The sequence below is a fragment of the Salvia miltiorrhiza genome, chromosome 2 (assembly GCF_028751815.1).
Source record: "Salvia miltiorrhiza cultivar Shanhuang (shh) chromosome 2, IMPLAD_Smil_shh, whole genome shotgun sequence".
Taxonomy (NCBI): Eukaryota; Viridiplantae; Streptophyta; class Magnoliopsida; order Lamiales; family Lamiaceae; genus Salvia; species Salvia miltiorrhiza.
Window position 1 is genome coordinate 65,430,864 of NC_080388.1, and position 14,744 is coordinate 65,445,607.

Below are 14,744 nucleotides of genomic sequence, written 5' to 3' on the forward strand. Positions count from 1 at the left end.
ATGCTCTCGCCTCGCCATTGAGTTATCGAAATGACAAATATGGGAAAATATAGCTCTGCTCTCGCAATTGACTTGTTGGGGCTAACTAACGCTAACCACGTTTATATACAATTATTTAGGATAATAAGATTGTGCTAGTATGAAAGTTTATTTACATAAAAAAAATTCAAATTAAATAGGACACTCTGAAAAGAATACCAATAAGTCAAATAAAACAAAGGAATATGATTTTATTATCTTTTGTACATTTACCATGAATTCCATCCAAAAAACATATGTTTTGATTAAAATTTATGGAGTATTTTTCAACCGTAAAAGCACTTACTTTATCAACCAAAATAACCTTAAATAAAAACACTAATATAAATATATTTGTGAATAAAAAATATACTTATATTTCATTATCACAATCTTTTTGCTTGCCTCGTATATATGCCCGGGAAAATCTTTCCACAAAAGGCCTCCCATAAAATTTAATTACCAAAAGCTTCAAAATGATGATGAATTTCAATCTCAGACTTTATTAATAGCAATATTCCTTATACTCCCACGCAATCTAATCTGACTTTCTCTATTAATACGAACTGGCAAGTAGCAAGTGGTGATTATTCCACAAAATCGAAGCAAGATTCCTTTTTTTCGGGCAATTAAATCTAAGCAAAGATCAAACAATAATTGCAGAGTTGGGCGCTAAATCCAGAAGCGAAAAAAGGAAAAGAAAGGGATTTTGAGGTGGAGCGAATAAGGACGATGAGGATTAGCATTTAGCAGCAGTAATTATGATCAAGGACTGCGCCAGCACTTGATGGCGGCTATTATTGCAACGACGCATGTGTCGCTGCTTCTAGAGAGAGAGAGAGAGAAGGCGCGCAGTGCAGGTGAAGATTGAAGAATGCGTTTGAAGAAGAGAATGGAAGTGCGAGAGAGGGGAGAGAAATGAGGAAAGTTGAAGGGGAGAGAGCCACGTGTCGAGATGGGAGTGGAGGAGGGAATGGGGCTCGGTTCCCACAGCATTACATGATGCCAGTTTGTGTGTAACCCCCAAAGTCCTATGACCCCGGCGAATCCTTATTTGTATTCTAGTCTATTGCTAATGTTACTCTCACACAACACAAACTCTCTTTCTCTCTCTACATCTCCCTTTCTCTCTCTATCTATTTTTATTTCAATTGTCTGCCCCTCTTTCTCTCTCTCTCCTTATTCTCGTTTCTCTCGTAGTCATATACCCTAACCCCCCTTTTTTTGCTTCACTCCACCGCTCCCGCAATTCCCATCACTTCATATTCGTCAAGGGGTAGGAAAGATTTGGTTTTTATAAGTTTCTGGGAGTTTTTGATCCACGCCCGAGGTTTGGTGAGTGCTTATTTCTTTCTGGGATACTGTTGTTTTCGAGTATTTCAAGCGGGTCTTGCAATATCAGCTCAATATTGTTTGTTTTGCATTATATTAACAGGGGCCGCTGCTTTAGCTTTTGCATGTCATGCTTTTAGGCTTTAATTGATTTCTAGTTACGATCAATTTTAGTATGTAGGTGATTCTTATTAGATAATGGGGGATTTGGTTTCTGCATTTAGATTAAACTTCATTAGTGTGGGAGGATGAGGCAGTTTTAATCTTCCATATATCAAATGCATTATTGAATATGTGGATCCTGGACGTAGATTACCTCATATGTTGTTTATTTTCTTGAAGATTGAACAACTTAAAAGTCTTTTTGTAGGATTATTTGGAAATGATGTTGATAAGTTACGATGAATTTTAGGTTGCATGAAAAGTTTCATGCTTCAAAGTTCCCTATATGCTCCTATTCAACTGTTAGAAGCTTCTGTTTTTGAATGAACCACATGTGGTTGTAAAATTAGAAGGGCTAGTCGTGTTTCTACGTTTAAACTTGCCGAGCCAATGCTTTCTATAAATGACCAACAACTGTGTTATTCCCGCTGCAGTTCATAAATGTATTGGCAATGAAGGAAAATGGTTCAGAGAATAGTACCATGCTTAATAGAAACTGGGTGTTGAAACGGAAGCGTAGGAAGCTTCCATCCGGCACAGATAAGTCTCGTGACAGAGGGAAAATATTCAGACCTGTAAAATTTTCATCCACTACTAGATTAAAGAATGACAAGGAAGAGGATGATAATCTAGAGCAAACTTCTGGGAAGAAAAAAGGCAACGATGGGGTGAGTTGAATTTTCATTCCTTTTTATCTTCTTTATTCGCATTGTTTCCATAAGCAACCCCTCAAACCTGATGTGAAGTGAAGGAGATAAGAATGTACTTAATAGTTGCAAAAATCTTTTCTTGGAATAATTGAGTTTGCAAAATGTTTTACTCCAGGTGGTTTGTTATGCCTTCAAATATTTTTCTATTGAATCTTATCTCTTAGATATAAAGGAATTTTATTTTTTATTAAGTTCAATGAAAAACAAGAACTGTTTTACTACCTTTTTTGTATTAGTGTTTCTGAGATTTATCGCCGAGCTAAATCCGCACTACATGCAAATCATTATGATATTACCCCAACTTGGATAGTACTGTTGTATTACACTTCTGAGCTAGATGTCACATGGATCTTTGTTTTTATTATCATACAGTATTATTACGAGTGTGTGGTCTGCGAACTTGGTGGAAAGTTGCTATGTTGTGATAGCTGTCCCCGTACATATCATCTTGAGTGTTTAGATCCTGCTTTGAAGGTATGTTATCGAATGGCATGTTTCCCAATATTTTTAAACTTTTACTTCTTTATTTGCTTCATTTATTACTTTGAATCCTGTAGCGCATTCCGACCGGTAAGTGGGAATGCCCAACCTGCATTCAGCAACATTCTTGTGTGGAGAGCGTGAATCATCTGGATCCTGTTTCAAAACGAGCACGAACAAAAATCATTATTCGTAGGTCAAAGACTGAGGCTGAATCATCTGCAACTGACAAGGTAACCGAGACATTTGATGCTCCCATTCTTCGGAAGAAAAGGAATTCAGATAAAGGAAAATCTCCCGCATCTCGCCGTAGCCGAACAATTGAGAAGTTGGATTCTTCCTCCAATGACTTTTGCCATAACGATCAATTAAATCCAGTTCAAGATGGCTCTGTGGATGCTAGTTCATCTCATGATGTTAATGAAAAAGAGCAAGTTTCTCATGCACTTGTACAAGCACAGAACATGAAGGCTCCAGTTAAAGGATCATTGTCAAAGAAAAAGAAATCAAAAATGAATGTAGGATCCACTGATTTAAATCCTGAGGCATCTCCTGAAAAGTTTTCACCCGTAAGGGAACCTGTTCTTGCATTGGAAGCTGCTAGCCCAGCAACCAGAAAGAGAAAGCAAAAATCGTATTCCTACAATAATGAAAAGAGGCTTAAGACAAATAAGGGCAAATCTGGTTCTGAACCTTCTAAAAAAGGACTGCTCAAAGCCGGTGTTCGACGATCAGGCACTTCAAAATCTAAGGGAAAATTTAAGATAGCTGGTGAAGATGCTTCCTCAACTAAGCAGGATATTAGTTCAGCTACGGCTGGTGTTCGTCCGAAGGATGAGGTCTTTTGCTTTCTTTTATCATGATTTGCTTTCACTAAAAATCTAGATATGGCATCCTTAATTCTTCACCATATTTTATGCTGAAACCTCTAATTTTAGAATGAGTACAGAACCATACGAATGTTATTTGAAAACCTTCTTGTCGTACTGTGCTTGAAAAATAAACGAAAAGCATGGAACGTTGAGCTCTCTTCTCAATACTCTCATCAAGTATCTATGTTCAAATTAAAGGTCCACCTTAAATGTTGGGATAGTGGTGGATAATCCCACATTTTGGTCTCTCCGTATTATATCTCTTAAAATTATGTCAGATGCTTGAAAAGATACATATCAATTAGTTGTTAAAAAGGAAAAAAGTTATTCTGATTTGAGAAATGTTAGGTTATAAATAACATGGTTGTTTTAGTTTACCCTAAGGAGCAAGGTCGAAAGATAACAGTTAATCAATTTTTTCCTTAACAGTTAAATTTGGGTTGGGAAGTCCGACGATTAGCAGTAAGCATACTCAGGCGACATACTTGCACTGCATATAAGGGGATTGTTCACAAAATCCCTTTCGCTCTGCATTTTATCTAGCCGTCAGCTTGGTGTTGTTGCTGCAGTCAATGTGTCTCTAGATATTGTGATGCATCTTGTTGTCTTGGATGTAAACATTTTCCTTTGATTTTACCCACAAGTATTATTATAGAGATGTGCTGCATGCATTTAGGGGCGCTTCATCATGAATGATTAATATATAACATGATTCTTTCGATGCAGGACATTACTGAAGAAGCAGCTCATGATTCACTTGAATCACAAGATGCTTTAAAAGTCAATGTTGAACAAGAGACTGCTACTGGAGTACATCAGGTTTGAATTTCGTGGACAAGAGTCATGAGTATTGTAACAAAAGGAATTGATATTTCTCAAATGCCTGTTTTATACTTATCCTAGTCCAACTATAATACTAACTGACATTTTATCTCCAAATTTTCTTATATTTTATAATACCAGGTTGATCGTGTTATTGGTTGTCGAGTTCGTGGTGATTGCATTGGTTCTGGTTGTAATGTGGTGGTCAATGCCAGTGAATCTCCTTTAACAGATTCTTTGGTTGCAGAAGATGTGAATAAATCGGAAGAAAATTTCAGCTGCCAAAGGCCTTTGGACGGAGGAAACTTAGCTGAGGATCTTCAGGATGCTGCTAATTGTTCTGATGGAGGGAGGAAGACAGAAAATAGTCTGAATAAAGATAAGCTGCAAGTATACAAAAGGTCAGCAACCAAAGAATGTAAAGAAAAAGATTTCATGGATTCCATGAGCGGAGAAATTGAAGGTTCTGATTCCTTGGTATCGAAAAACAAAAGTCAAGATGACAATATATCATGCACCAATGTAGCAGAAACTTCCAAGAAGGTTCCAGAAGTTGAGAAAACTGATATAGTCTTAGACACCTGTCCAAGTAATGATGATAAGAACTGTCCAAATCCTGGGATTTCAAAGAATTGTCAAACTGATCCCTCTGATGATAATGGTAGCAAAAAAGAGGTTGGAAAGCACATGAGAAAGAACTATGCTCCGAAAAGGAAACTTGTAGAGTCTTGTTCAACCGTCTCATATGAGTTTTTGGTCAAGTGGGTCGGCAAATCTCATGTCCACGACACTTGGATTCCTGAGTCCGAACTGAAAGTTCTAGCTAAGCGGAAACTGGAGAATTACAAGGCAAAGTATGGAACAGCTATGATGAACCTATGCAAGGAACAATGGAAGACACCACAGAGAGTAATTGCTACTAGGTCCTCGGCAGATGGTGCAACTGAAGCATATGTAAAGTGGACATGTCTTCCTTATGATGAATGCACTTGGGAAAGAATGGATGAACCTGTTATTGCAAAGTCAAGTCACTTGATTGATTTGTTCTTCAGGTTTGAAAGGAAAACATTGGAGAATGATGCTACAAAGCTTGACTCTATGCGAAGGAAGGGTGATCTACAAATAAATGAGGTCACTAATCTCACAGAACAGCCTAAAGAGTTGGTTGGAGGTTCTTTATTTCCACATCAGCTGGAAGCATTGAATTGGCTGCGCAAAAGTTGGCATAAATCAAGGAATGTGATACTTGCTGATGAAATGGGACTTGGGAAGACTGTGTCGGCCTGTGCTTTCTTATCATCATTGTATTTTGAGTTTAAAGCTACACTTCCTTGCCTGGTCTTGGTTCCTTTGTCTACAATGCCCAACTGGATGTCGGAATTTGCGCTTTGGGCGCCTGAGCTCAATGTTGTGGAATATCATGGTAACACAAAGGCAAGAGCCATAATACGCCAATATGAATGGCATGCTCGTAATCCTGCTGGATCGAATGAGAAATCATCTGCGTTCAAATTCAATGTTCTTTTGACTACTTATGAAATGGTTCTTTGTGATTCCTCTTATCTACGTGGAGTTCCTTGGGAAGTTCTTGTGGTTGATGAGGGTCACCGGCTGAAAAATTCTAGCAGTAAGCTGTTTGGCTTGCTGAATACGTTTTCCTTCCAGCATCGGGTACTGTTGACTGGTACTCCGCTTCAGAACAACATCGGAGAGATGTACAATCTGCTGAACTTTTTGCAGCAGGATGCATTTCCCTCACTTGCTTTATTTGAGGAGAAATTCAATGATCTAACAACTGCAGAAAAGGTGGAGGAATTGAAGAAACTTGTTGCTCCACATATGCTTCGGAGACTGAAAAAGGATGCTATGCAGAATATTCCCCCCAAGATAGAACGAGTGGTTCCTGTTGAGTTGTCATCTATTCAGGCAGAATATTATCGCGCTATGCTTACAAAGAACTACCAGATATTACGTAACATAGGGAAAGGCGCTCCTCAGCAATCAATGCTGAATATTGTGATGCAGTTAAGGAAGGTATGCAATCATCCTTATCTCATGCCAGGCACTGAACCTGAATCCGGATCCAGTGGAATTTCTTCATGAAATGAGAATAAAAGCATCTGCTAAGCTGACTCTGCTGCATTCTATGCTTAAATTATTGCACAAAGAAGGCCACAGAGTTCTTATCTTTTCGCAGATGACAAAATTACTTGATATACTTGAGGACTATTTGACTATAGAATTTGGACCTAGGACATATGAGAGGGTTGACGGCTCTGTTTCCGTGACTGAACGACAAGCTGCAATAGCACGTTTTAACCAAGACAGAAGTCGATTTGTGTTCCTGTTATCAACACGATCTTGTGGCCTTGGCATCAACTTGGCAACTGCTGATACTGTCGTTATATATGATTCAGACTTCAATCCACATGCAGATATCCAGGCTATGAATCGAGCACATAGAATAGGACAGTCGAAAAGACTTCTTGTTTACAGGCTTGTTGTGCGTGCAAGTGTTGAAGAGCGTATCTTGCAGCTTGCAAAGAAAAAGCTGATGCTTGACCAACTCTTCGTCAACAAATCTGGATCGCAGAAGGAGGTGGAAGACATCCTAAAGTGGGGCACAGAAGAACTTTTTAGTGATTCACCTTCCATGGCTGGAAAAGATGGTGAAAACAATGGTAATAAAGATGAAGCACCTGCAGAGATAGAACCAAGTAGTAAGAGGAGAACTGGTGGCCTAGGGGATGTATACAAAGACAAATGTGCCGATGGCAGTAACAAGATTGTGTGGGATGAAAATGCCATTCTGAAACTGCTGGACCGCTCAAACCTTCAGTCTGGTTCACCAGATAATGCTGAATCGGGATTAGAGAATGACATGCTCGGTTCAGTGAAGGTGTAAACTAGCTTCACATTCATGAACCCTTTCACAGAATTCTTCCCTTAGTCATTTCTATCTGCACTAGCTGTCTTTTCCCTCACACTTTCTATTTCTTTTCTTCAGTCACTAGAATGGAATGATGAGCTTATAGAAGAACAAGCTGGAATGTTATCAGCCCCTCCGGCAGTCAATGACACAAGTGACCAGAGTTTTGAAAAGAAAGTTGATAATTTGGTCATCATTAATGAAGAAAATGAATGGGACAAGCTTCTGCGAGTTAGGTAAGGAATTCAATCTTGTAGTATGTTTTTATTATTTAGCAATATGGTATCCACTCCTGCTACGTCCTGTGTCACATCTAGTACTTTACTAACTTGTTTATCTATGAGAAAGATTCGTGACAGAAGGACCTTAAAAGGTATTCAAAGTTAGCGGAATCTTATTAATGTAAATTTTCATGATATAAAATCATTAAATTGGACTTGAACTCATTTTAGATGTCTTATTTCTAATTTGTATATTATTAACAGGAAGAAGGTAGGCAGTCATGACAATAACAAAAAAAAAATGCTTCCTGCAAATTAACCCCTCGCTTATTAATTTTTTAATACCTTAGCACTGCAGATACCCTCTAACCCCCCCCCCCCCCCCCAAAAAAAAAGGAAAAAAGAAAAAACAATATAAGTTGAATTAGTCAATCTGCGGGATTAGATCTTTCAGCCTGTTGTAGATAATTGCTTACCGGTTTTGTAGATGGGAGAAATATCAAAATGAGGAGGAAGCAGCTCTTGGTCGTGGGAAACGCCAAAGAAAAGCTGTTTCTTACAGGGAGGCATATGTAGCTCATACTAGTGAAGCACCAAATGAAGTATTACCCCTTTCTCTCTCTGTCTCTTTGCTGCTTGCTGAACTTACTTTTATGTCCAGTGAATGGGCATGCGTACCGTACTTTCTTTATACTACAGCAGCTTGGTAGCTTGAAATATATTTTACTAGTTATGAATAGGAGTGTTAAATCTGTTACATTTAGAATAGTCTCCTTAATAATTGTTATTCTATGGTATGATAGAGTGGAGCTGAAGAGGAACCAGAGCGTGAACCAGATCCTGAACGTGAGTACACGCCAGCAGGACGGGCTCTAAAAGAAAAATTGTGAGTAACATTGCTAAGAAGTCTGTCTTTGTTTCTTATTATTGTTTATCCTATTGTTCGTGTTTTTGATGCTTTCATTGCTTTCATTATGTTTAAATATTGGGGTTCTTGGTTAATGCAAATAAGTTGTCTCTGTTTCCAAAACTGTGTTTCTTTGAGGAATGGGAAATAAGATAAATTTGGCAAGGACTAGGATTCTATGATTTGAAAATTACCGTTGTGTCATAGTAAAAAAATAATCTCAGGATCTCGAACTGCTGGCATTTTATTACAGGACTATTATGCATGATAAGAAAGCATCACAATAGATATAAATATCTAATGATTTTGATCATTTAATTGAAACCTCTTCTGAAGACATCCTGTAGTATATTTTTTTAGTATAACTAGTGCTTAAGATTGAATTCTATAGAATTGAGCAAATTTATGCGGGAGTTATTTCTCAATTTAAAATATGTTATCCTGATACTAAAAAATAATCATCTCGTTAAGGAAATAATTCAATGAATATTATATATATATTGATAATTCAATGTTCAGAAAGGTTGTGTATCAATAACTACAAGATATAAAATAATACTCCCTCCGTCCCCCAAATAACTTCCTATATTTTCTTTTTGGGACGTCCCCCAAATAACTTCATATCCATTTTGGGACATTACCCCACCACTAATAATACTTTATTATTCTTACTTTTCAACCTTTTAGCATTTCCAATACTAATTATAACACCTTTTCACCACTTTCAATACTAATTATAATATTTTTTCTCCACTACCAATACACTTAATTACTTTTCCTTAAAACTTGTGCCGTCCCCTACTAGGAAGTTATTTGGGGGACGGAGGGAGTATAACATAATATTATACATCAAATGAGTTCCACTTAGTATTTGCAAATGAATGTTCCAAACAAGTTGCCTCATTTGCTATAAATGGAGTGGCACGAGACAACCTCTAAAAGGTAGACCACCATTTTGATGTCTCTGTTTGTGTATCAATATGAGTGCAAGCATAAGAACAAAAAAGGGTTAAGACCAGTATTGTTGTTAAACTAGTCTCCAATGATGATCATTAATTTGATACAAACGATGCAACATTCATGCACTCTCAGTAAATTAGTGAGTAATGGAAATTCAACTCTAATTTTCTGACAACATAACAGACTATAGTGCTTGTTTGACTACCTGTATGGCTGTATTTGCACATGCAGAGCACAGGAATTGCACAAGGTCGAATCTTGCTATTTGTGATTAATTTCCTCTATGAATTCAATTACAAAATTCTTTTCTGAACTATCTTGATAAAAATTTGCATTCTTATTTTGCTCAAGGTCAGTGGAAAATTGTATAAATCTGATACGTTCATTGTTCAACAGTGCCAAACTTCGTGCGAGACAAAAGGAAAGATTAGCCAGAAGGGATGTGACTGAATATTCAACTCCAGTTCAGAGACCAGATGGTCTAGTCTTAATTCCTAATGTTCACGAGGACAATCAAACTGCAACTCGGTGTGCTGAAGAAAAACCTACTGTTGATGTGGAAGACAATAATCATAATCAAGCAGTAGGACGCAACAGCACGACTGACTCAGCCTTGAAGTTGGGAAGGATGTCAAAGCAGAAATTTAATTTTCCTCTGGATCTTCCCGCGATGTCTGCTGGACGACATCTTCCAGAACTTCCCCGGAATTACGATCAGATGCAGGGCACTAGCTCTATAGATGCTATGCGCAACAACTTGCTGCCAGTTATAGGACTATGTGCGCCTAATGCTCCAAACAAAATGGAGATGCTGCACCGGAAAGTCCCAAGACCTTACCGACAATTCAAGCAAGGGATTGGACTAGATTTTCCCTTACCCGCTTCCTGTTCTGCCTCTGGCCCGTCAAATGAAATCAGTGGCAAAGGTAACGAGGCAGCTCCGTACATGTTGCCCGATCTTTTACCTGGAACTTCTCAGGTGCAGAGCAAGAGTGATGTGCCAAAATATCCACCCTTTACTCCAGTAAGTAACTATCTATACATCTGTTATGTTTAGGTTTATTTATTCAAATTTAATCAGAGTTGTGTTTTTTCTGCAGCATTCTTTGAATATCCTTAAAGGTAAAGGAACTATGGAGAACTTGGGGAATGCTGGCGGTACATTTTCTGATTTTCAAGAAAAGATGCTACTGCCCAAACTGCCTTTTGATGAGAAGTTGCTGCCTAGATATTCATTTCCGGGTGCAAACTTGATGAGTGCAGCTCCTGATTTGTTTCCAAGCTTATCATTGGGATCAAGAGTTGCAGAGCCGTCTGAAGCTGCCCATAATCTTCCCATGCTCCCATTGTTACCCAATCTCAAATTCCTACCAGATCCGTCGAAGTATAACCAACAAGAACAGGAGATGCCTCCAGCATTAGGCCCAAGTCAGATGCCACCTCCATTCTCGTCTTTTCCTGAAAACCATAGGAAGGTTCTAGAAAACATCATTATGAGAACTGGAGCTGGATCGAACAGCCTGCTGAAAAAGAAATCTAAGTCAGATATCTGGTCCGAGGATGAGCTTGATTATCTTTGGATAGGCGTTCGCAGGCATGGAAGGGGCAATTGGGAGGCTATGATACAGGATCCAAGGTTGAGGTTTTCCAAGTACAAAACAGCTGAGGATCTGGCAGCAAGGTGGGAAGAAGAACAACTGAAGATCCTGGATGGGCCAGGGCTTCCTGCCCCGAAGCCGCCTGTACCTCCCAAATCTTCTAATCCTCTGCTTTCTGGTATTTCGGATGCAATGATGGCACGGGCACTGCACGGAGCTTGCTCAGATGGAATGGTAGCACGGGCATTGCACGGTACAAAATTTAATGGGTCAATGAAGTTCCATTCACACCTTACAGACATGAGACTGGGCCTTGCTGGTCCGTCATCCGCTGCACCGCATTTAGAACCATCTGATGCACCTTTTGTGAATTGGCCTACTGATAAGTTCCCGGCTATGTTTCCCCGTGAATTTTTCGCAGGAAACATTGAAAGACCATTTGGTTCCTCTGGTGCACCTATGGAGTCACCATTTCTGCTAAACTCACTAGGCACTAGTTGCTTGGATTCTCTTGCATTGCAGCAAAGGCTGAAGCAAAGGGATGCAGCTGGTTTGGGCATAGTGCCTGGCCTTAATAATGCGGGAAGCACTGAGCTTGCGTGTTCTAATCCCATTCTTGATCATAACAACATTCAAAACCTTTCCAAGTCTAAAGGAAAGGAAGAGGCTGCTGGATATAGATCTCCGAAAGGGAAACTGCCTCATTGGCTTCGAGAAGCAGTGAATGCTCCTGGTAAATCACCAGAGCCTGAGTTGCCTCCTACTTTATCCGCTATAGCACAATCTGTTCGTGTGTTGTATGGTGATGGCTCATCCCAGATTCCTCCATTTCTTATCCCCGGACCACCTCCACCTAAACCTATAGATCCTTTGCACGGATTGAAGAAGAAGAAAAAGAAGAAGAAGAAGAAGTCAAACGGCCCTAGAGAAGACGTTGGCTCAACCTCTACAGCTCAAGTGACCCTGCAGGCGAAATCAGGGACTTCAGCTTCGGGTTGCCCCATGATTGAGGTTGGTCCGGGCATGCCTGGTCTCAACTTGGAAACGAGTCAGCCATCTTCATCTGCACCAATTCCTCCCAAGACTTGTTTTGCAGGACTGTCACCTTCTCCTGAAGTTGTTGAATTGGTTGCTACCTGTCCGGCTCCTGGCCCGCCTCCCAGCACACACACAGACAGCATGGAACCAGAGGTCGATGCTGTTAGTGAAGACGAATCAGATCCTCCAGTTGCAGATGTGGAAGAGAAAGCAAAAGAGGGTTCACCTGGTTTGGAAGAGCCTGCAGGAAGTGGAGATTTGAACAAAACACGTTCAGATGATTCACAATCACAGCCTGACGACGACAGGGAGGAGGAGGATGTATCTTCAGAAGGGACAATATCAGATCATCCTGATAGCTGTGATGAAGCCTAGATGGCCCCTTGTCTAGATACTAACATTGTATAATGGGCTCATTTTTGCAGTGCAGATTCTGATTTACTGTATTTATAGAGAAATTTGGTGGTATTTCATGTAGAGTTTTCTTGTTAGATAGAAAGAAATGTAGATCGGTGGCGTTATAGTATTATTATATCCAAAAATCGAGATTGCTTAGATTCTGGTCATCATTAATCTAGCTAGTGCACTTATATTTCTTCATAATTTGTTCCCGCCACCTCTGATTTGATACTAATGTAGATTACAGAATACGTGGGGAAAAAATGGTTAAATTGTTATTGTTTCATTTGAATCGTGTGCCTTTTGCTACACATTTTCTTTTGTTAAGTGCCACCTGCAAATTCTTGTTCTTGGGAGTATTCCTATGCCTATCCTAGCATGTTCTGTGCAATTGGCAGATAATATTAATCAAAACTTAAATAATTTAGATAATTTTTTAGTATAAAATCCTCAAACAAGGCTATATGTGCTGAGAGAGTCGTCTTTCTACTTTCATATTGAAGAGAGAGAGAAAAGGATGGAGAGAGGAAAGTTGATTGTGGAGAGGGTGGAAGGGAAGTCGACGCTAACTCGCTGCTTTTCCAAGTACCCCTTCAAATTTATCGTCCCCAAAAAGGTGGCTTTTTCAATTTTGTTTAGATTGAAAATCGTATCTCCATTTTCAAATATCGTATCATTCCAACACCAGGTGGGCTCCTCCCAAACCGATGCTGTCTGGATTTACACCATCACCTACGGCGGCGGCATCGTCTCTGTAATTTTCCTCTCTCTCTCTCTCTCTCTCTGAATCCAATCGATGATACCAAGCGGTAATGAATGTAGGGGGATTCAATTGCTTTTGATGTTACGGTGGCGGATGGCTGCAATGCAGTTTTGACCACTCAATCTTCTACAAAGGTGCAATCTTCTCTCTCGTTTCTTCGCTTCTTAATCTCTGATTTTCAACTTCCTAAAATATGACGATTCAGTGCGAGGCTTTTACATTTAAAACTAGAAATATTGTTATACGATGCAGGTTTACAAGTCTATTGAGTCGAAATGTTCTGAGCAAGTGCTGGAGGTAATGAGGAGGCTCACTTAATTTTACACTTACATTTTTGCCCCATATATGGTTCTTGCTTGTTCATCAATTAGCTATCACGAATTCAGCACTAGGTTTTGTTTAATGGTGACTATTCAGTAGGCCAGCATTGGGCAAGATGCGCTTTTGGTGGTGATTCCCGATCCAGTAACTTGCTTTTCCACTGCAAGATATTCTCAGACACAAAATTTCAAACTTGTAACTGATTCGAGCTTGCTTTTAGTAGACTGGATAACTAGCGGCCGCCATGAAAGAGGAGAAAAATGGGCCTTTTCTCACTACAAAAGCACTAATCGCATTCTCTTACAACCCACTCAACCTCTATTTCTTGACACGGTACTTACTCAAAACTTACCCACCTCAACTCAAATTTTGTTTCTTCAATTGCTCAGCTTTTGATGCAGATATTATTAGAACAAGGAAGTCATGGAAGTATTGCTGACCGCATGAACGATTACCAAGCAATAGCCATGATTGTGCTTTTGGGGTAAAAACCTCATCATCTATTATTTATCTTTGGATCTCTCATGGGTTAGCACTTATTTTTACATTTTATTAGGCCTAAGTTGAAGCATATTCAGAATCAAATCGAGGAAGATGTGAGGAAGATAATGTCTCAGCGGCCTTCAATTAGTTCCTCTAAACCAAATTTTATTGCTTCTTGCAGTAGGTTTGGTCCAAAGGTGCGTCTTCTGGCGCTTATATATATATATGTGATAAACGTGTTTCCTGAGTTTGACTTTTGGCGTTGACATGACAGGGGATGGGAGTCGTGATTCGTGTTGCATCCACGACGACTGAAGCCATCTATAACTTCCTGCAACATCAGTTGGCTACTATGGAAGAGCTGCTCGGAGCTCCGCCATACCGCTAGAATTCTGTGATCGATGAGTTCAGTTGGCTGTTGAAGCTCGTATTCTGTCGAGTTGGCAAATGCTCTAATATGGGGATGACATTTATGATTATGAGCTCTTATCTTCAAAGTTTTCATCAAGAAAATTGTGTCGAACTTTGAACATGCTTAATTTTTGTGTTTCATGAATACACGAGAATCATTCTTGTACATCATTAGCAAGATTTTGACTAAGTAGATGATTATGTTGTTGAGAGTGGTGCTTAACTGTTCCAATATCATTCAATTTTAAGCACCAACTTGCAACCAGTTGACCAAATTAGGCCCTAAAACATCTAACTTCAATCACCAAAGTCATGTAC

At 39.3% G+C, this 14,744-nt stretch overlaps 2 protein-coding genes across 7 annotated transcripts; both read left to right on the top strand.

Moving 5' to 3' along the window:
• The first annotated feature begins 501 nt into the window (after window positions 1-501).
• Window positions 502-12,734, top strand: LOC131013046 (protein CHROMATIN REMODELING 4-like). The gene is given in 12 exon segments (XM_057941043.1): window positions 502-1,353; window positions 1,947-2,180; window positions 2,595-2,696; window positions 2,780-3,541; window positions 4,301-4,393; window positions 4,538-6,481; window positions 6,483-7,295; window positions 7,404-7,561; window positions 8,034-8,148; window positions 8,350-8,432; window positions 9,810-10,437; window positions 10,514-12,734. Coding segments are annotated over 11 exon segments (6,825 nt in total). The 5' UTR covers window positions 502-1,353; window positions 1,947-1,964; the 3' UTR covers window positions 12,425-12,734.
• A 15-nt stretch (window positions 12,735-12,749) lies between these two features.
• LOC131013048 (urease accessory protein D) lies at window positions 12,750-14,636 on the top strand. Of its 6 annotated transcripts, none has more exons than XM_057941047.1 (8): window positions 12,750-13,064; window positions 13,137-13,202; window positions 13,271-13,345; window positions 13,464-13,508; window positions 13,632-13,865; window positions 13,922-14,016; window positions 14,089-14,212; window positions 14,290-14,636. In XM_057941047.1, the coding sequence occupies exons 1-8, from the start codon at window positions 12,966-12,968 to the stop codon at window positions 14,401-14,403; spliced, it is 852 nt and encodes a 283-aa protein (XP_057797030.1). In that variant the 5' UTR covers window positions 12,750-12,965; the 3' UTR covers window positions 14,404-14,636. The 6 variants fall into 6 exon arrangements, with proteins under 6 accessions (XP_057797030.1, XP_057797031.1, XP_057797033.1 ...); XM_057941048.1 differs by having other exon boundaries at window positions 13,934-14,016; XM_057941050.1 differs by lacking the exon at window positions 13,632-13,865.
• The last annotated feature ends 108 nt before the right edge of the window (window positions 14,637-14,744 follow it).